A 20,418-nucleotide genomic window follows, 5' to 3' on the forward strand; every position below is an offset into this window, starting at 1 on the left:
ACATTTGACAGTTCGTGTGTAGTCAAAAACAGTAGTTTGTAAATCAAATTTATTTTACTGCAAAAATAATGACTATAGTATCGTGTAGGGAGAGGGACTGTGGAAGCATGACTCAATTGACTTGATGAATCGGTCTTGGGAGCCGGTTCATTGAAATGAACCATCCGAACGAACCGATTCGCTAAAATGATTCTGACTTCTCAGCACTGAATAACTGTTGTTCATAAAAGACAGTAGCAACATCCACTCCCTGCTGTGTGACGCGTGGAGATGAGGGGCAGCTGTTGACAACTTTGTGTATTGCACTTTTTTGTGCATTTCTGTTACACACCTTTGTTTTCTATAATGAAAAAAAAAAAAAAGCAAAAAAACATTTCTACCAGGTTGACTTGCATTCTAATAAAGAACATGTTATCTGAATCATGCTGGAGTTACTTTTTTGACAAATACATTTAAATGTAGGAAAATCGAATCGAGAATCGTAAATCATCCTTGAGTTTGAAAAAAATCGAGATTTTATTTTTTTGCTATATCACCCAGCCCTACTATATATACACACCGATCAGCCACAACATTAAAACCATCTGTCCAATATTGTGTAGGTCCCCCTCGTGCCGCCAAAACAGCGCCAGCCCGCGTCTCAGAATAGCATTGTGCTATTCTTCTCACCACAATTGTACAGAGTGGTTATCCGCGTTACCGTAGACTTCGTCGAACCCGTCTGGCCATTCTCCGTTGACCTCTCTCATCAACAAGGCATTTCCATCCGCAGAACTGCTGCTCACTGGATGATTTTTGTTTTGGGCACCATTCAGAGTAAACTCTAGAGACTGTTGTGTGTGAAAATCCCAGGAGATCAGCAGTTACAGAAATACTCAAACCAGCCCATCTGGCACCAACAATTATGACACAGTCTAAATCACTGAGATCACATTTTTTTCCCCATTCTGATGGTTGATGTGCACATTAACTGAAGCTCCTGACCCGTATCTGCATGATTTTATGCACTGCACTGCTGCCACACGATTGGCTGATTAGATATCGCATGGATAATTGTTGGTGCCAGATGGGCTGGTTTGAGTATTTCTGTAACGTCTGATTTCCTGGGATTTTCACACACAACAGTCTCTAGAATTTACTCCGAATGGTGCCAAAAACAAACAAACAACAACAACAAAAAAAACATTATTCACAGCAGCGGCATCTTTGATTTTTAATGGGAACGGCAACAAGGCTGTGAGGGATAGACTTTCAGTCTCTTCAATGGGCTGTACTGCAGTTTAAAGTGTTTCACGGACAAAACATTGATAAAATATCTGTCCAAGAACATTCAGTATACAAAGAACTCCAGACAACATGAGTTGTGGAAAATCAGATGTAATCTTGGAGCTTTTTACAGCTTTATACCGTTCGTGCCATTGAAGAGACGAAGTCTATCCCTCACAGCCTCGCTGCCATTCCCATTAAAAATCAAGGTCTCCCTTTTAAGAAAAACAATGTGCTTTATGGGGGGGCTTTTTATCCCAAATACAATAAACGTATTGGACAGTCATATATAACATAAAACAAAACTGAAAATGACCAATAAGTATTTTGTCTCAGAATAAATGTGATAATCTCAATGACCTCACGGATCATGAATATTTTGCAGCACATAGTGACAAAGGAAAAGTACTGTGATAGATTTTGTTTGCGGTTTAGTACCCCGGGGGGCCTTTAGCCCAATTGTACCCTACACAATATCCAATACAACTCAGAGAATCAAATAAGAGTTAGAACAAATCTGTTTATCCAGTAGGATCTTATTTACAAATTATGACTGAAATTCCTATGGTAATCACATGCATTTACGATTAGCAATATACTGTCAATTAAACAGTTTAGTGGAAAAAAAGCAATACATATATATCGCTTGAAATGATCATCTCAAAAACTGCCTGTTTTTACTTTACATTTTGTGATCTTTTGATAAGATTACAAAATGTGAAAAACTTAGGTTGTTTTAAAAATAACCAGCTTTTCAGTGATGGAACACAACAAAACCTTAAAGTGGGTGTAATCACCTATATATGAGAATTTGTGTGGATAGGGTGCTATAACATTAAAATATCGAAGCACTTTCTGCTCTTTCACCTCAAGACCAGACGTAGTACATTTTTTACAAATTATATTATCAGCATAACAATGAGTAAAACGTTTAAAAATTCAGATTTTATTTTTCCCTTTTGCTTTAATGAAAGCATGCATCATGGAGTCCACAAATTTGTGTACAACCTGATGTTATCTGGCATAAATAATAATAATAATAATCAAAAAAGTTTGAAAGAGAATCTTCAATGGAAACAAGGAAACCTGACCTTATAGGCGCTAAAATGTCTCATGTCACAAATTTACTCCTATCTGATTAGTGACCTAGAAATAGTGCATAATCTTAAATATTTCTTATTCATTGTAACGTTTCCATGTTTTAAAGACTTTTAAAATCCTAAAACATTATTTCCAGGTTTAAATCAGATTTAGAATCCCAGATTTTCAAAGTGGTCTCAGATTTTTTAACTCCACTGTACTGAAATTACCTCGTTAAACTAGTGATTCTTGCTTGGTTCCACATTCGATCCATGACATGCTTTGAACAATACAGTACAGTATAAACATCTACCAAGGACCTTAATGTTAAATATTTCAAATGACAGGCATTTTCTTCTTTACAGGTTTACTTCGTTAAGTGAGATTTTTATGTTTGTCTTCAACACCCTTGAGGCGCACATGTCAGCTCCACCACTCTGTCATGACACACATCAGTACTCATCAAAACAACTCCCATTTAATTGCACCTTGGTCTCCTCCAATGGAAATCCATTCATGCATTACCAATAAGATACAAAAACAAACCCAATAAGCCACAAACAAGTGTTTAGTAAAAGGTGGCACAGACTTTATTTTTTAGATATGCAGCACATTCTACAAAGACATCAGAGGGGACAGAGAGAGGAGAAAGATATGAGAATTTTTTTTTTTTTAAAGAGAAGCTTTTGTTTCCCTCTGTCTGTGGAGAGAAAGGTATCTAGAAAGATCCATCTAAAATGGTAAAAATGGTTTACAAACGGATACAAAACAAGAGCCAGCAAGACTTAATGGATCCCGATGTCGGTGAAATACAAACGATCGATTCATCTCCTGAAGTTATACGAATTTGAAAAACGAGTGGAGAGAAGACCCCACCTTTAATCCCCCCATTCTTCCAATCAAAATAGATGTTCATTCTTTAAATAAGACTGATACGGATACTAAAACTTTTAAAGAATTAACTGAATATTTACACTTTCCCAAAAACACTCATGATCAAGAAAAAGGGCAGGGGACAATAAATCCATTGGCAAAAAAAAAACAAAACAAAAAAAAAAAACGTATAAAATAAGATTACATTCTGCATGTTGCACAAAGCATGCAGCTCTGGTAAGGCCAACAGTGGACATTACAGATGGGCTCCCTCAACTTACAAAACAGTACAATCGATAATGGAAAAACAGCGTGCAAGAACAGAAAGAAAATATTACAGAAATAAATGGATCCACTTGCTATTGACAAAACGTTTCCTTCAAATGTGTCGTTTAAATGGTTAGGAGAAATGGCAGGGAGCACATCTATCCAAGAAGTAGAGGAATGTAGGCTCTGAAAATAAGTTGAAGTCAATGGGTATGGCAGTTTGGCTTCACTCTCCACTCTCTAGAAGAACCGACCGGAGTACTGCTTCACACTGAAAGAGGAAAACGACACAGTTGAGACAGAGGCTAGCCTGATAGATCCCCGAGGGTAAATACATTAGTATGACCAGAGACAAAATTTGAACTGTGAGTTCAATGTTCATCACATCAATCAGTAGCCTAGTGATTCTATAATCTGGCAATGCAGTTACAATAAACAAAACAAATCGTTTATGGACACTTTTGGCGTAGGTGTGACCCGTTAAAAAAAAAACAAACAAAAAAAAACACCACACACTCGCCAATTTTAAAACTTGTCTACTGAAAATGTCCAACTGTGTATGTACATGCATCACATGAGATTTATGTCACTTTTTGATGAAAGTCAGGGAAATTCCTGTGGAAATGCTGTGGTGGAAATGACCGAGATGGACTTTCAATGATTTTTAAATAAAATGGCCGACTTTAAGATAAATTTCATAGCTAACTTTGAGTCCAAAAGACACAATTAAACAATATTTTCACACTTGTGTAATTTGGCAAAATTACAGCTTGACTGGAAATAGCGCTCAATCGAAATACTGAGCACGTGATATGTACGTGATTAAGTATTTTCACTGACACTTTTGTTGACTTGGTTAACAAGTATACTTACTTTTGGGGGTGAAAAAATGTAATAGGGGCAAAATTGTTGTAATATTTGAAAAATTTATAAAAATCATTTTTCACACAAATACTGAAATGGTATATAGCATGCAAGAGGTATAAAGTCAACATGAAACAGCATTTGCAACCCATTTGACTTCCGTGATGTGAAGAACTTCCGAGGTAAACAAGATACTCGATTTTGAAATATGAAAAAAACAAATAAATAAATGTCCCGGCCAAAACTTGATCTTAGTACACTCCGTGCCCAATTATTAGGCAAACTGTATTACTCAGGATTCATTTTATTGTTGAACAAACACACTGCTCTCAGTCAATCCAAAATGTTATTGAACCTCAAACCTGAATGTTTAACAAAGAAAAATTGAGTTTTGTCTTTCTCAGGGGAATATATAAGTGTGCACAACTATTAGGCAACTAAATTACAAAAATAATTTCTCCCAACTCAATTGTTTATTCTCAATTTTTAGAGTAGGTGCAACAAATAAGTAACAAAAATGACAATTAAATAAATTTTTGGCCTTTCAAAAGTATTCAGTGACCAATACAGCCACCCTTTTCAATAACTGCCATGAGCCTTCCATCCATGGAGTCTGTCAGTTTCTTGATCTGTTCACGATCAACTTTCGCTGAAGCAGCAACCACAGCCTCCCAAATGCTGTTCAAATAGGTGTATTGTCTTCCCTCACTGTAAATCACATGTTTGAGAAGGACCCACAAGTTCTCAGTAGGATTTAAGTCAGGTGAGGAAGGGGGCCAAGTCATTATTTGGGCATCTTTGAGGCCCTTGCTGGCTAGCCAAGCAGTGGAGTACTTGGATGCATGTGATGGAGCATTGTCCTGCATAAAGATCATGGCCTTCTTGAATGCTGAGGACTTCTTCCTGTACCACTGCTTGAAGAAAGTACTTTCCAGAAACTGGCAGTAGGTTTGAGAGTTGAGTTTGTCCATCTTCAACTCAAAAAGGTGCAACTAGCTCATCTTTAATGATAGCAGCCCATACCAGTACCCCTCCTCAAAGTGGTGCCCTGTGTCCATTAGTGATCCAGCCACGGGCCCATCCATCTGGTCCATCAAGAGTCACTCTCATTTCATCTGTCCATAAAACCTTTGAAAAATCTGTCCTCAGGTATTTCTTTGCCCAATCTTGATGCTTCAACTTGTGAATATATTCAGTGGTTGTCATGTTTCAACCTTCTTGACCGTGGCCATGTCTCTGAGCACTTGACACCTTGTACTTCTGGACACTCCAGGTAGGTTGCAGTTCTGGAATATGGTAACATTGGAGGATAATGGGTTCCTGGTAGCTTCATGTTTAATTCTTCAAGTCTTTTGCAGTTAATTTGCGTCTTTTCTTCTCCATGCATTTTTTGCGCCCCAGTTGACTACTCAACAAAATGTTTGATTGTCCTGTGGTCACGCCTCAATAGTTGAGCTATTTCAAGATTGTTGCATCCATCTGAAAGGCATTTTACAATATTTGACTTTTTAATGTCAGTTAAATCTCTTTTTTGGCCCATTTTACCTGAGGTAATGAAGCAGCCTAATAATTATGCAAACCTTGATATAAGGTGTTAGTCACTTTCGCCACACCCTCCCTCATTACATAAATACATACCACCTGAAAATGATTGAATCCAATAAGCATTCAAGTTTATATGGTTTGGAGTTGGAAAATGTGCCTGGAAATAATAAGATCAGAATACTCACTTGCCTAATAATTGGGTACGCAGTGTAATTGGGAAATGACATGCTCTTGAAAAATGGGCGTTTCTTACCAGAATTGAGCCAGATTTGAATACAAGATTGCAGTCGATTGTGCAGGACAACTCCCTTCTGAAACACCACCAAAACCACTTAGACTTTTGACCGAGATGTGAAGGCCAAAGGTCAAGTTCACCCTCTAGAGCATTTCGACATACAGAATGTATGTACACGCTTTCAACAAATCTTTATTATTTGCTGCTGTAAACTTTATTCCATAAACTGATATTAAATTATGCTGTCAACAGTTGGCAAGACTTTAGAAAGGCTGGATTACCTACAGCCTAAAACAATGGCTGAATAAATATTTGGCTATTGATTAGCATTTACCGATAATCCATGTGGCGGCGGCCGAAAATGTAAGTCATTTCAGAGGCGGAGAAAATGAAAAAAAAAAAAAAAAAAAAAAAAAACACAACAACTTCGGAATAGCATGCAGTGATGAATCATGCACAAGACTAGGAACATGTATAAAGTGTAGAGTCAATTTTGATTTCATGTTGACTTAATATTTAAACAAGCCAGCTGCAGTTAAAAGGACATCCTAAATTAACAACATGCAATAATAGTGAACTGTCGCATTTGCATGGGTATACAGGATACAGCACAGCATGTTACAGAAAGGAAACAGGTTTGCATTTTACTGTTAGAAAGTAGTCAGGCAGGCATGTAACATAGAAAAGGCTGGTTTATTCTCCATTTTTCCGTGTTACATTAACAACATGTTGGTATGTTGTTGTTGCTTTTGTTAATAAGAGCCACAAAAAGCAGCTTGCAATAATGAGGTCAAACCAAGTATAAACCAGGAGTGATATGTGGTAAGAGGAGAGTTCAACACGTTAGTCAGAGTAGGTTAAACTGTCAAGCCTCCTCAGTTAGGGAGGGTGAAATGTGTTTGAGGGTGGAGGGGGCAGATGATGCTGGGCCTGTGCTGTAGGGCAGACTATGATTTGTTGTCACTTCATCTAACTAACAACAACAAAATCACAAGTCTTCCACACAGAAGCAAGCCAGCTTTCACTTCATTCTCCTGGGTGCCACTAATTTGCCCCTCTGTGAATTAGATTTGGATTCTATCCGAACAGAAATAATAAAACAACCCCTTTCGTACACATTTCACAACAGGAAAAAGAAAAGAAATTTCCCCCTGAAGTTGGAAGCGGTTATGTAGATCAGGCAAAGAGAAGTGCATTAGACAGCATTAAAATGTATATGAAGCATAAAGCAAGTCACTTTCAATTTAAACACTCAAGAAAAGGAGATAGGGAGTTGATGTAAAAAAATGTTTCATCCCATCACATAAAGCATGACTAAAGTAAACCCAGGTACAAAGGAATTGCTTTGTTTTAACATTGTGTCCTAACCAGGCACAACGTGATAGTGCCAAGTGTAAAATCCAATCTCCTCTGTTAATTTGGATTTTTGGCAACAAGGCATTTTGATGGTCGCTCGGTTTCTATATAGAGCTTAACAGTGACGGCCTACTTTTTCAGTCCTTCTTGGTTCCCTAAGTATTTTTCCCATTGATAATTTCCATAGGGTTAAAAAAATATATATATTTTTTTAAACCAAACAAACCAGCTTTAATTTGAAGCCAAAAATGCTTAAAAATCACACAAGACAAAAGGCACAAGACCACGATTGTTGCACAGCTGTTTTGGCGCAATTTGCGCGATTTTCTGGTGGATATTTTCTCCTACGGATCATGGGTAGTGTGTAGTTCTTCCAGAAGTTCTGCTATTAAACAGGATTTTAAGTTTGAATTTGAAATAACGCAGACTGATCGCTTCAACTGGGAGCTCATGGCAGATCTACTTTTAAGGATTTATAAGTGATTGTTAAAAATCAATACACTTTTGGTGAAAATTAATGTGGTTTTTCCTTCCGGACCATGTTGATTTTTTTTTTTTTTTTTACACCGTTTTTTGCTTTAGTCGTAGTTCTAGACTTTTGACAAAAATGTCCTTTAAAATTAGTCAATATTTCGTTATCATATATACATTTTAGTTTTACTCTGCCTAAAATGGCATATAATTTTAGTCAATGAAAAAAATATTAGTTCATGACAATGTGAAAAATGACAAAAACGTGTCAAACTGTAACAGACCAAACTTGAATGAAATATTCAAACATTTAGAAAAAATTGTAACAATTTCTTAGATCAAATCAAACATATACAAGATAGGCTACATCCAAAAGTTTGTACAACTGTCCTTGTGGAAACCTGAGCTCCTGAAATAATAGCATATAATGAATATACTGAAGTATTAGCTACTCTTTAGAAGTTAACCTACTGTATTTTTAATTTTTCATGTTTTAGAGACTATTATTAATTTTCCATCTTTAGCCAGTTTAGGATATTGCATTGTGTGGTGTGTTTTTACTGAAACAGTGTATTCACAATAGCTTTGTTTCCATCCACTTTGAGCTATTTTAATATGTTTCCATACAGAAATGTGTGTATAATCGCTAATTGTTTACCTTTCGTCTCCCAGATGTCCCTAATTTCCCCCCCCCCGAAGTCTTTGTAAAATGGCGAGAGTATTGAGACAATTCATTGAAATTAGCCAGCTTACTGTCATTTTAATTCACAAATAAAAATCAGAAGAGGAACTGCAATCAAAAGGGAGCAGTTGCCCTTCTGATAGGACTGCAATATTGGTCCTGATGTTGCGCCTATCGCAGGTTGCCACTGGTTCCGACCCGAAAGTGAATCGTCATGGCCCTGTTCAAGCTGGCAACCTGCACCAAGTAGTGGGGAAACTTTCGGTCTTAGTATAAGGACCATCCATCCATGTGTATATGCTGTGTGCACAACTATTAAAGAAAAACTGATGCGGCGTAATATCAGGGTTTACATATGATACATTCCTGATATTCAATAGGCTATTTTGAACAATCATCTAAAGCATCGCCATCACAACTGCATTATGACCCGCATATTTGTCCAGCAACTTTTAACGACCAGCTGAACTCGATTATCATCTAAAATTTATTTTAGCATCATAATGCAATTTACATTTTCTGAAGAAACTCAGCAAACACGATCCGAGGTAAAGATTTAAAATATTTAAAAGTTTTAAAATGTTCAAAAGCTTGTTTTCTGAAAGTGAACTCATTGGACAAATAGTTCTGATAGTTTATAGTCTTGAAAAAAGTGTAGAACATTCTGATAATGTCATTCTGCCGACTTTTTTTTTGTCTACAGAACAGGGTAAAGCTAATTTAAGTTTGTGTAAAGGCAATTATATTATATATTAGGTCTAAAAATATTGTTTTTTTCATTCGTTAATCAATTAATTTAATGCTTTTTTCATTTGGTAGGCTAATTTATTTAATTTCATACAGGGAATTTTGCCATAATTTTTTAAAAAGCTAAACAATAATTTAATAGAATTATGCTATATGTTAGTGTTCCAAAAAAGCACACTGATGCTTTTCTCCTATTATTGTGTATTTATTTTTAATTTAAAACATATTTGTGCACAGAAATAATATGTTTTTGGTATTGTGGGCTAATTCCGTGAATGCCGTCTATTATTTTGAACGGTTTGGAAAAGCAGCTTTAATAAATAAACAGATGGCTACTGCGATTAAATTAATCGCAATTTGTTCTCCGTGCACTTGTCGATACATGATGAGATATTTGTGTTGGCACTCCTGGAAGTGTCATGTTTGCAGTGATCGGATCTTTATGCCGTTCAGATCTATCCATAATCATGTACAATAAATTGGCTTTCAAGGATATATACCTTGTCATAACGATTAACACAGGCTAACGACTGGGGTAAATTCTGTCATGTAACACTATATTTTTGCGTTAATGCCAATTTTCTCGACAAAAAGTGTTTCCAAACCAGTTTTCGTGACATTTGATGTATCGACATAGTGTTTATGTGCTAGAGTTAAACAGAAAAATATTATGTCGACACTTGTGAAATTTTAGCGATAATCTGCATTTCCATCAGCTTTACTTTGATGCGCTAAAACTTTTTTCACAAAAAATCCTTGGATGGAAACGTAGTTAATGTGATGTTACGCAAAGCAAGTTATGCATATTAAGACTATTCAAATTCACCTGTTCATTCGCTTCATTGTCTGTGCAGATGTAAGTTGTAATATTTCATTTACAGTATGTTGCAGACAGTGTTTAATCTCATGTATAAATTGGATGCGTTTGAGTGAGTTAATCAACCCATTTTAAAGCGCTTCGTTTTTAACATGTTTAACTCGCGCAGCTCAAGCTGGGAAATCCCTAACTTACTGAATCATTGGATTAGATAAATCCATATCTAATATCCTCTTCTATAAACAGATGTTTCTCTATATGTTTTTACATCTGTTTATATCATGCACTGTTAATATCTTGCAGTATTTTTTTCTCTTGTCATATTTTCGTCAACAGTATGTTTCAATAACAATGTTTAATTATCGGCATGATGCATCTTTTCGTCTCGTATACATTATTATTGGTAAAATCAGAAAACCCTTCAACAAAGATTTTCGTCAGTGATTTAGTTAACGAGCTTAACACTGCTTCTGGAATCAGACTGTTACTCTCTATTGGAGTCATATAGAATTGGGTATCCCCACCAACAGTGAACTCTCATTGGTTTCTCATTGAATTCTGATTTGGTTTGATATTTTTCCACAAAAAAAGTAGACAAAGAAAAAAAAAAGGAGGACATTGTGTCAGGATGGTGATGCGTTATTGGGCTTGTAGTAAAGTGCTGGAATCGGTGATAGACTTGCCTGTTCTGTAGTAGATACTGGGCGTTCTGAATCTGGTCCTGTGTGCCTGTGATGGTAATGATCCTGTCCTCTGAGCCCTCCAGAGGCTCGTCGATTTTGATAGATGCTCCCGACTCATGACGGATCTGCTTGATCCTCTGCCCGCCTTTCCCAATGATGGAGCCGGCCAGCTAAAACAAAACACAACGCAGGCAAGTCTTTTGTGATTTCAGGGTTTTTCCATCTCTAAAATGGAGATGAAAACATTTTCATTAATGAAGAAATAATGCAAAGTAGATAAAAACAAAAATAGTGATTGAAAAACAAACAGAAATAAACAAAACAAAGTCGCTTTTCGCGGGCATCGAGCTATCTTCACACAACATTAAAAACATATGACTTTTTTTTTTTTTTTTTTTTTATCTATGTGAGGAAATGACATCCCACCTGCAGTTGGTGCCAGAGTGTGCCAGAAGTTAAACTGATGATTGCGATGAAAACGTGAATGGCAACAGTGTGCATGAAAGAAACAGTGAGAGACGTATGCAAAATGACTATGTATAAACATACGGAGTGCTTCAGAGCCCAAGTACAGTGGTGTGAAAAAGTGTTTGCCCCCTTCCTGATTTCTTATTTTTTTGCATGTTTGTCACACTTAAATGTTTCAGATCATCATACAAGTTTAAATATTAGTCAAAGATAACACAAGTAAACACAAAATGCAGTTTTTAAATGAAGGTTGTTATTATTAAGAGAAAACAAAATTAAAACCTACATGGCCCTGTGTGAAAAAGTGTTTGCCCCACCTGTTAAAACATAACTTAACTGTGGTTTATCACACCCGAGTTCAATTTCTCTAGCCACACACAGGCCTGATTACTGCCACACCAGTTCTCAATCAAGAAATCACTTAAATAGGACCTGCCTGACAAAGTGAAGTAGACCAAAAGATCTTCAAAAGCTAGACATCATGCCGAGATCCAAAGAAATTCAGGAACAAATGAGAAAGAAAGTAATTGAGATCTATCAGTCTGGAAAAGGTTATAAAGCCATTTCTAAAGCTTTGGGACTCCAGAGAACCACAGTGAGAGCCATTATCCACAAATGGCGAAAACAAGGAACAGTGGTGAACCTTCCCAGGAGTGGCCGGCCGACTAAAATTACCCCAAGAGCGCAGTGACGACTCATCCAAGAGGTCACAAAAGACCCCACAACAACATCCAAAGAACTGCAGGCCTCACTTGCCTCAGTTAAGGTCAGTGTTCATGACTCCACCATAAGAAAGAGACTGGGCGAAAATGGCCTGCATGGCAGAGTTCCAAGACGAAAACCACTGCTGAGCAAAAGGAACATAAAGGCTCGTCTCATTTTTGCCAGAAAACATCTTGATGATCCCCAAGACTTTTGGGAAAATACTCTGTGGACTGATGAGACAAAAGTTGAACATTTTGGAAGGTGTGTGTCCCATTACATCTGGCGTAAAAGTAACACCGCATTTCAGAAAAAGAACATCATACCAACAGTAAAATATGGTGGTGGTAGTGTGATGGTCTGGGGCTGTTTTGCTACTTCAGGACTTGGAAGACTTGCTGTGATAAATGGAACCATGAATTCTGCTGTCTACCAAAAAATCCTGAAAGAGAATGTCCGGCCATCTGTTCGTGACCTCAAGCTGAAGCGAACTTGGGTTCTGAAGCAGGACAATGATCCAAAACACACCAGCAAGTCCACCTCTGAATGGCTGAAGAAAAACAAAATGAAGACTTTGGAGTGGCCTAGTCAAAGTCCTGACCTGAATCCTATTGAGATGCTGTGGCATGACCTTAAAAAGGCAGTTCATGCTCGAAAACCCTCCAATGTGGCTGAATTACAACAATTCTGCAAAGATGAGTGGGCCAAAATTCCTCCACAGCGCTGTAAAAGACTCATTGCAAGTAATCGCAAACGCTTGATTGCAATTGTTGCTGCTAAGGATGGCCCAACCAGTTATTAGGTTTAGGGGGCAATCACTTTTTCACACAGGGCCATGTAGGTTTGGATTTTGTTTTCCCCTAATAATAACAACCTTCATTTAAAAACTGCATTTTGTGTTTACTTGTGTTATCTTTGACTAATATTTAAACTTGTTTGATGATCTGAAACATTTAAGTGTGACAAACATGCAAAAAAATAAGAAATCAGGAAGGGGGCAAACACTTTTTCACACCACTGTAAATCGAGCAAATATTCAAAAGCGTGTTAAAAATGTCCTCTAGCAGATTTTGAAAATTCAATTCTACGGTTTATTTCAGATAATTCAATACTCTGTTGTGAATAACGTTCTGTATAATTACTTTAACCTAAAACGTTCCCATGAAACAAACAAATTGCTGAAACGATCTAAAACTGAACTGAAAATCAAAGTAAACTTGAAAAGTGTATTACAAACAAAAATATAAAACCTTAGAAGGGTTGCGCATTCGTCAATAGCCAATGCTTATGTAGGTCTCTTATTTGTACTGTTATAAAACCATAATTAGATGTACATAATCGCCACAGGTGGGATGTTTCACACCAGGGACAAAAATACATCTGACAACAGAATTTTTTCCGATGAGTAGATAAATGCATTCTCTTAGTCTGCCAATAAAAACCAATATCCAATAAGCGTTGTGCACAACATACAAGTATGTGTATATTGTGTATTTTCTGTGCACTCACATCTTTGGGGATGGTCACTTGTGTTGTAATAACCGGCCCACCAATGTCGCTGTAGGAACCTCGACCACCTGATGAAAACAAACAACTGCGATTTAGCAAATGCTTGTGTAGCACTCTCATTAGTACACTTATACAACCGCAAATAAACATAAATAATCCATATTCCATTTTCGGAGACCACATTATCTGACACACTCACCAGACTGGAAGGGCTCCCAAGAAGAATTATTGTCTTCAGATAAAACAAGAAAAGAAAAAGAAAATGTAAAAAAGTGATAAAGATGTCAGAGCTACGACAGGGAAGGATACAGAAAGAGAAAAGCAGGAAACACTAGGTAATTGAGATAGAGTGCAGCGTTCTGTTGAGCTTGTGTACATGCGAGTGTGTGTGAGTGTGTGTGTAGCTGAACAACACTCACCATATCCACCTCCACTCTGTATACAACGTTGGAGGGGGGCAAAAAGAGAAAGTGTCAATTCAGAGAGCAAACGGTTTACTCAAAGCACATAGAGTTTTGACTCTTTAAGCTTTCAATCTGACACATTTCTTTCAAATTCAAACAATAAGCCATTCGAGGTTGTGCTTTACAGAGATTTTACCATGGTTAAAGGGGTTTTAGTCCACTTCTTTGCAGTGTGCCTTACCACCCCTTATATGTGGTAAAGTCCTTGTAATGCACAGCCTTGAGTTGCTTATTGCTTTTCTAAAATCAAAAATCAATTAAAAAATTACATTAGGTTTTTTGCATGGACACTTTAATGACAATTAAGCACATTCCCCCAATGAACAAAACTCAACCTCATTACTATAATGAGAAAAGATATTTATACTATTTAAACTGTAAAGTATTTATACATCATGGTAGTATTTGTTGTAATGCCTTCAATTCATCCAAATTTTAAAATATAACAAATTATATGATACTGTTACTATAATAAAAAGAATCACAATTTCAAATGTTGTGTTTTCTCATCAGTTGTGGTGGGAAATGTACATGAAAATGTCACAATGCAAAACATCCTAAAACATGGTCCTAAAATAGGCTTCACTTTCTTTAGACAAAATATTATTTCTTATCCACCCATATATAGCCTTGGTGCATAAGAGATAATTTACAATGGCTCAAAAGTGGCTTCAGCAATTAGATTTTGCAGACACAATTTGTCCATAAATGTTATTTTATAGGACGAAATTTGAGGTGGATGTGTTGATCCTCTATATGGGCATCAACAGGCTTGCCATGTTCCAGAAAGCCCAACTCATTCAGAGCAGTGTTGCCCAAAGTTCACTGGCGGGTGTGATGGCTTTCACCTATGTATTTAACTGCTCCTTGGTAACCAAGGCAACAAGTGATTAAAAAAATCTGTTGCCAAGCAACAGCAGGCCAAATCAGTGTGCCAGGCATAAGAGCTCCACATATGCATCTATTACACTGTCACTTCAGAAGAAAGAACAAGCCGTTCCACTCCGGTTTTCTAAAAATGCCCGTTAATGAAAGGTCTCCTGCTCTTACAAGAGATGACCATCAATGGATGAATCTCATGATGTTCACAAAAATACAAATTCATAAGTGAAAATGTTAATTTGTACTCACCATACTCTCGTAACGGTCTCCAGGTCGCCCCCTTCGGTCACTGCTTACAATAAGGGAGACAAGCTTAGTTTTATATGCTCAGAATCAGCATGATTAGGGCTGTTTATAAAACAATTATGAAATTTGTCTAACGATTCATTGTCAAACAAATAATTGCGATTATGGCGATTAATTGACTGTTTTAGGGCATTCATGATTAATTCTGATATAAACTGTAATATTTCTTAAGATGCATGAGTGCCTTATACTCCATAAAAGTCAAACAAATATTACAAAGCAAATAATAAAATAGGGGTATAAGATTTCCTTTTAAGGCTTAAAAACGTATGAACGACTTGAAAAATATATTTATTTTAAATCAAAATATTTCTAAATACTTAAAATAAGTCTCCCTTTTTAGTCAACTTTAGTTTTGGTCAATTATACATTTACAGTTGTTTTTGGAATCAATATTTTATAGTATATATATTTTTTTAAATAAATATATTTTATATTTTTTTATTATATTATAGTAAAATATTTCTGTCCTAATTTCTTGACTTTCACACATTATGCTATTTGATTGCACCCATGAGCCCTTTTTTCTCAATAAACAAAACCTTTGAGATTTCGTTTCATCATTTAATCAAACCACAGAAATAGAGTTAAGAACATTTGCCATTAAACGATCATTTAAAGTGAAGCCGGAGCGCTTTGCGTTCACTATCAAAGTTTAAATTTTTTAGTTTATATTTTTGTGGGAGTTTGTCGCGAGCCTCAGCTGACATAGCACTTCACGTGCTCTGGATGACCTCAGTGGTGCGGCTCAGAGACGTTCAGAGTTCAATGAATGACACACAAACGCAATGTTGATAGCACTTATATTTTAGCTCAAAATTCCCTTATTTAGGTATTTAAATGTTATTGGAATTTGAAGTGCAAAATAATCGCAGTTCTGTCAAATAACCGCGGTTAGATCAAATTACTGCGATCAGACAATTATATAAGAATCACGACCGGACTAAGCATGATACTGAAAAATCTAAAATATCTCCAAAAGCCCTGTTGGCCAAATATTTCTTAGATTTTTTTTTATTTATTAAATAAAACAACAACCAGCTAAATGTTTTCACTACTGAAAAAAAACTGATCACTTTCAAGTACCTTAGACACTAAACAAATAAAACAAGTTAATAGTGACTTATTTGAAGATTTATAGTGAATAAGAACTTACATTTGTTATTGGATCACTTCAGAAGACATGGATTAAACCACTCGAGTCATATGGATTACTCTTATGCTACAATTTATGTCCTTTTTGGAGCTTGAGAGTTTTAGACCCCAATGACTTACATTGTATGCACTAAAACACATCATACATCCTTAGAAATTTTTTTGTTTGTGTTTCACAGAAGAAAGTCACAATTTTGAGACAGCATAAGGGTGAGTAAATGATTAGTGGACAGACATTTTTGGGTGAACTACCCCTTTAAGTAGCTTATGGTGGATGGCAGAAAATCTGACAGAAGTCTTGCAACACTTAAAAGTACTGTGTGCATTTCCTTTGCAATTTCCTTTTTCTTTCATCTAAATAGGTGTGAACAGGCCTTAGGGTGTTTAAATCTCCCGCTTCTGTGTTTACTTACTTTGGTCTGTCATCCATATTGCTATGATAGCTCTGGTGGGAATATCGATCACCTCTGTAAACAAAAAATGGTGCTGTAACATCATATATTTAATAACATAAAAGACTGGACAGATGGTCCAAAGAACACACAAGGAATGCATGAATCCTTGAAATCTTGTACACACACACAAAAAAAAAAAAAAAAAAAAAAAAAAAAAAGCAATTTGTAGCCAATTAAATAACTTTGAGCAGAGTGCAGTGTTTGCTAGTAATGGACAGCATGTTATCTAGTTTACAAAAACAAGTAATTGTACTTAGTTTACATTGGATTTTTTTAAATGCGAGTAATCAGATTACAGTTACTTTTTGAGGAGGAGGAGTTCTGGACTCAAGGACTGACAAATATAATTTTTTTTTATTTGACGTTTACTAATGTTTAATAAAAGGAACGTAAAATGGTACATAATTCTCTTAAAATTAGAGTAATCAAAATGTTCAGTAAGTAACCCAAAAGTAGTCAGATGACATCACATAAAAAGAGTAATATTTTACATTACTGATTACAATTTCAGTTCAGTGCAATTTGTAATCATTACAGTATTAATACCAGATTACATTTCAGAAGTAATCTACTCAACATAGGCAAAGTGTGTAACTAAAATGTATCTTCACTATATTGGGTATCAAAATTTTCATGTTACATATTTCTAGGTTTTCCATGATTGTGGGAACCATGGAGTTAAGAAGAATTTTTTTTAATGCTTAAAGAAAAGCATGAAAACTTTGGCTATTTTGGAAAAACTCCATAAAAGATGAGCTTCATTCTCTTACCCTCCTCTAGGTAGTGGTGGTGGGGGCAGAGGCAGATTTCTGGCCCTGCTGCCCCCTCGTCCTCCTCTCCCTGTCGGGGGTGGAGGTGGTCCGCGGCGGGGGCTCATATCATCATAATCCCGTCTAGAAGGGGGCAAGGAACGACCTCCACGTCCAAGAGGCATGCGTTCGAACCCTCCCCGACCTCGCATCGGGAACCCTCCCATAGGCCGTCGACCTCTCTCCTCGTACATCATGGTGAAGCCGCCATAGTCGTAGGTCTCATCGTAAAAGTTTGGGTCATAGGGCTGGGCTCGACCTTTGATAGGCGCCTACAGAGAATGCAGAACAAATCAGAAGTTTACTAACCAATAAGCTTTACAAAACCAAACATCTCTCACCTGTATTTTTACTAGACATTTACTCAAGTAAAAGTGAGTGGAGTTGCCCGTGCTGCCACTAGGATGTTCTAGGTGATTGCCAGGGTAGTGGCCAAGAGTGCTTTGCAGACCTTAAAATAGTTTTAGGCATTCTTGGGTGTTGCTTATTGGCCCAAATCAAAAGAGCCCACTCCCAAGTCTCTGTAACATTCTGATTTTTGCCCGTTGTATCGTCCGGCAGGCAAAAATCTGTCTGACCGCTTAGAAAAGTAATAGCACACCTTTCCTCAAGCTGCATGAGGTATGAGCTGGATTAGTAACATGCTAAAGTTTAATACTTAGTACAAGCAATAATAATAGTGTTGTCTTTTCACCTCTGCAATCAGCTCCAGAAGGACCTTGATGCATTCGACCACACGCTCAGGTTTACCCCCAACTAACACCACACGGTCAGTGGAATGAGGGCAGCACTCCTGAAAGAGCTTGATGGTTGTCTGGGTGTTCTAAAAACGAGACAACCAATTATAAATGTCAGGGAAGTGCAATCTTTATGGCAGAACAGATTTAACAATATAAAGCCACCTGGTTACTAACAACAGTCTTATTTTACGGCATGTGTTATTTTTAGCACTGTTCTTACCTCCCTCAGTTCCTTGATCTTGGCACCTTTGACTCCAATAATGCCTCCAGCCAAACTCTGATGAATCAGCAGACGCAGCTCACAGTCAAAGTCAGTCCCGCTGTAGTGCTGATACTGCCAGACAGAGAGAGAAAGAACATCTAAAGAACAATTGCACACTAACATACATCATATAACACACATCCTCATTGAATATCATGTATATTTTTGTCAATAGTCCACCCATTAATGAAAATCCTAAAAAAATAAATAAAAAAAAACCTGTATGATCTCATTCAAATCAAATAGGGTGCGACTGCACATCTGGGGCACCACAACACATCTTAAGGAGCAGTCATATTTACATTGTGCTGCAAAATTCCGCAGGACAAACAAAAAACTAATTGTCAAGCAGCCTCTTTTTAATGCTGCACTTCATACTCTGTGAGATTGAAATTAAAGGGATAGTTCACCCAAAAATGAAAATTATCTCATCATTTACTCACCTTCATGTCACCTCAGATGTGTATGACTTTCTTTCTACTGCAGAACACAAAGATTTTAGAAGAATATCTCAGCTCTGTAGGTCCATACAATGCAAGTGAATGGTGGCTAGAACTTTGAAGCTCCAAAAAGCACATTAACGCAGCACAAAATTAATCCATATGACTCCAGTGGTTAAATCCATGTCTTCAGAAGCAATATGATAGGTGAAGGTGAGAAACAGATAAATATTTAAGTCCTTTTTTACTATATATATATATATATTCTCCTCCCTGCCCATATGCATTTGCGATAGGCAAATGCTAATTGCCAAAAACAAAACAAGAATGTGAAAGTGGAGATTTATAGTACAAAAGGGACTTAAATACTGATCTGTTTCTTACCCACACCTATCATATTAATTCTGAAGACATGGATTAAACCATTGTAGTCGTATGGATTAGTTTTATGCTGCCTTATTGTCCTTTTTGGAGATTCTGAGTTCTGGCCAACATTCACTTGCATTGTGAGGACCCACAGAGCTGAAATATTCTTCAAAAAAATCTTCGTTTGTGTTCTGCAGAAAAAAGTGAATATTCAGTTCACCAAATGGCACAAGTTCACCAAACTTGAGCGCCACGTGAAACGTGTGGGGGGAAATATTTGCCACCATAAATCCATTGCGTAAAAATTAAAGATTGCGGATTACCAATGAGATTACTGTATTTCGCCCACGGAATTTAGACGTGCAAAGATAAATGTGTGTGCGCCTTTAGTGCACCACATTTGAATTGAATAAAATGAGAGCTACAGCTGAGGGAAAGGTTTTGAGTGAATAGCAACTTAAAAAAAAAAATTCTGTATGTATGGCTTCAGAAGACTGAAGCACAGAAGTCTTTTTAAATCCTTTTTGGAGCTTGAAAGCCCGTGGTTGAGCTAAACTTTTCCTTCTGTGTTCCCTAGAAATAAGAAAGTCAAATTGGTTTGGAAAGATATGAGCGTGAGTAAATTATGTACATTTCTGGGTAAACTCTGGGTACACTGCGTTTAGCACGCTTACCTCCTCCAGGGTAGGAATGATCTTTAGCAGAATCTCACCAATGGTCTCGATATCTGCACTCACACTCAGGATACTGTAGCAGCACATCAAGCAAAAGGAAAGACAAAAGCAAAACAAATGGATACAAAACTTTAGATCCTGAACCCTGCTGTACACCACAAAGCAATCAAAGGAGGGGGGAAAAAAAAGACTCTGAACCAAAAGAAAGAAAGAAAATCAAAAAGAGGACTGCTGAACACATATGTTAAAGGGATGATTCACCCAAAATGAAAATTCTGTCATCATTTAATTACCAGTTTG

General features: G+C 36.8%; 1 protein-coding gene across 5 annotated transcripts in view; it reads right to left on the reverse strand.

Annotated features, from left to right (window-relative positions):
• Positions 1 to 2,913: 2,913 nt before the first annotated feature.
• Positions 2,914 to 20,418, reverse strand: part of LOC127439873 (heterogeneous nuclear ribonucleoprotein K-like) — a 32,319-nt gene continuing 14,814 nt past the window's right edge. The window contains exons 6-16 of one of the 5 annotated variants that reach the window (XM_051696148.1): positions 20,119 to 20,191; positions 18,597 to 18,710; positions 18,331 to 18,459; positions 17,598 to 17,908; positions 16,786 to 16,839; positions 15,161 to 15,200; positions 13,985 to 14,000; positions 13,765 to 13,797; positions 13,566 to 13,633; positions 10,887 to 11,056; positions 2,914 to 3,757 (exon numbers count right to left, since the gene is read on the reverse strand). In XM_051696148.1, the coding sequence (XP_051552108.1) occupies positions 3,727 to 3,757; positions 10,887 to 11,056; positions 13,566 to 13,633; positions 13,765 to 13,797; positions 13,985 to 14,000; positions 15,161 to 15,200; positions 16,786 to 16,839; positions 17,598 to 17,908; positions 18,331 to 18,459; positions 18,597 to 18,710; positions 20,119 to 20,191 (1,039 nt within the window). In that variant the 3' untranslated portion in view covers positions 2,914 to 3,726. Of the gene's footprint in view, positions 3,758 to 10,886; positions 11,057 to 13,565; positions 13,634 to 13,764; positions 13,798 to 13,984; positions 14,001 to 15,160; positions 15,204 to 16,785; positions 16,840 to 17,597; positions 17,909 to 18,330; positions 18,460 to 18,596; positions 18,711 to 20,118; positions 20,192 to 20,418 lie in introns of all 5 variants that reach the window. The other 4 variants (XM_051696147.1, XM_051696151.1, XM_051696150.1 and 1 more) reach the window with 4 other exon arrangements.

This window comes from Myxocyprinus asiaticus, chromosome 4 (assembly GCF_019703515.2).
Source record: "Myxocyprinus asiaticus isolate MX2 ecotype Aquarium Trade chromosome 4, UBuf_Myxa_2, whole genome shotgun sequence".
Classification (NCBI taxonomy): Eukaryota; Metazoa; Chordata; class Actinopteri; order Cypriniformes; family Catostomidae; genus Myxocyprinus; species Myxocyprinus asiaticus.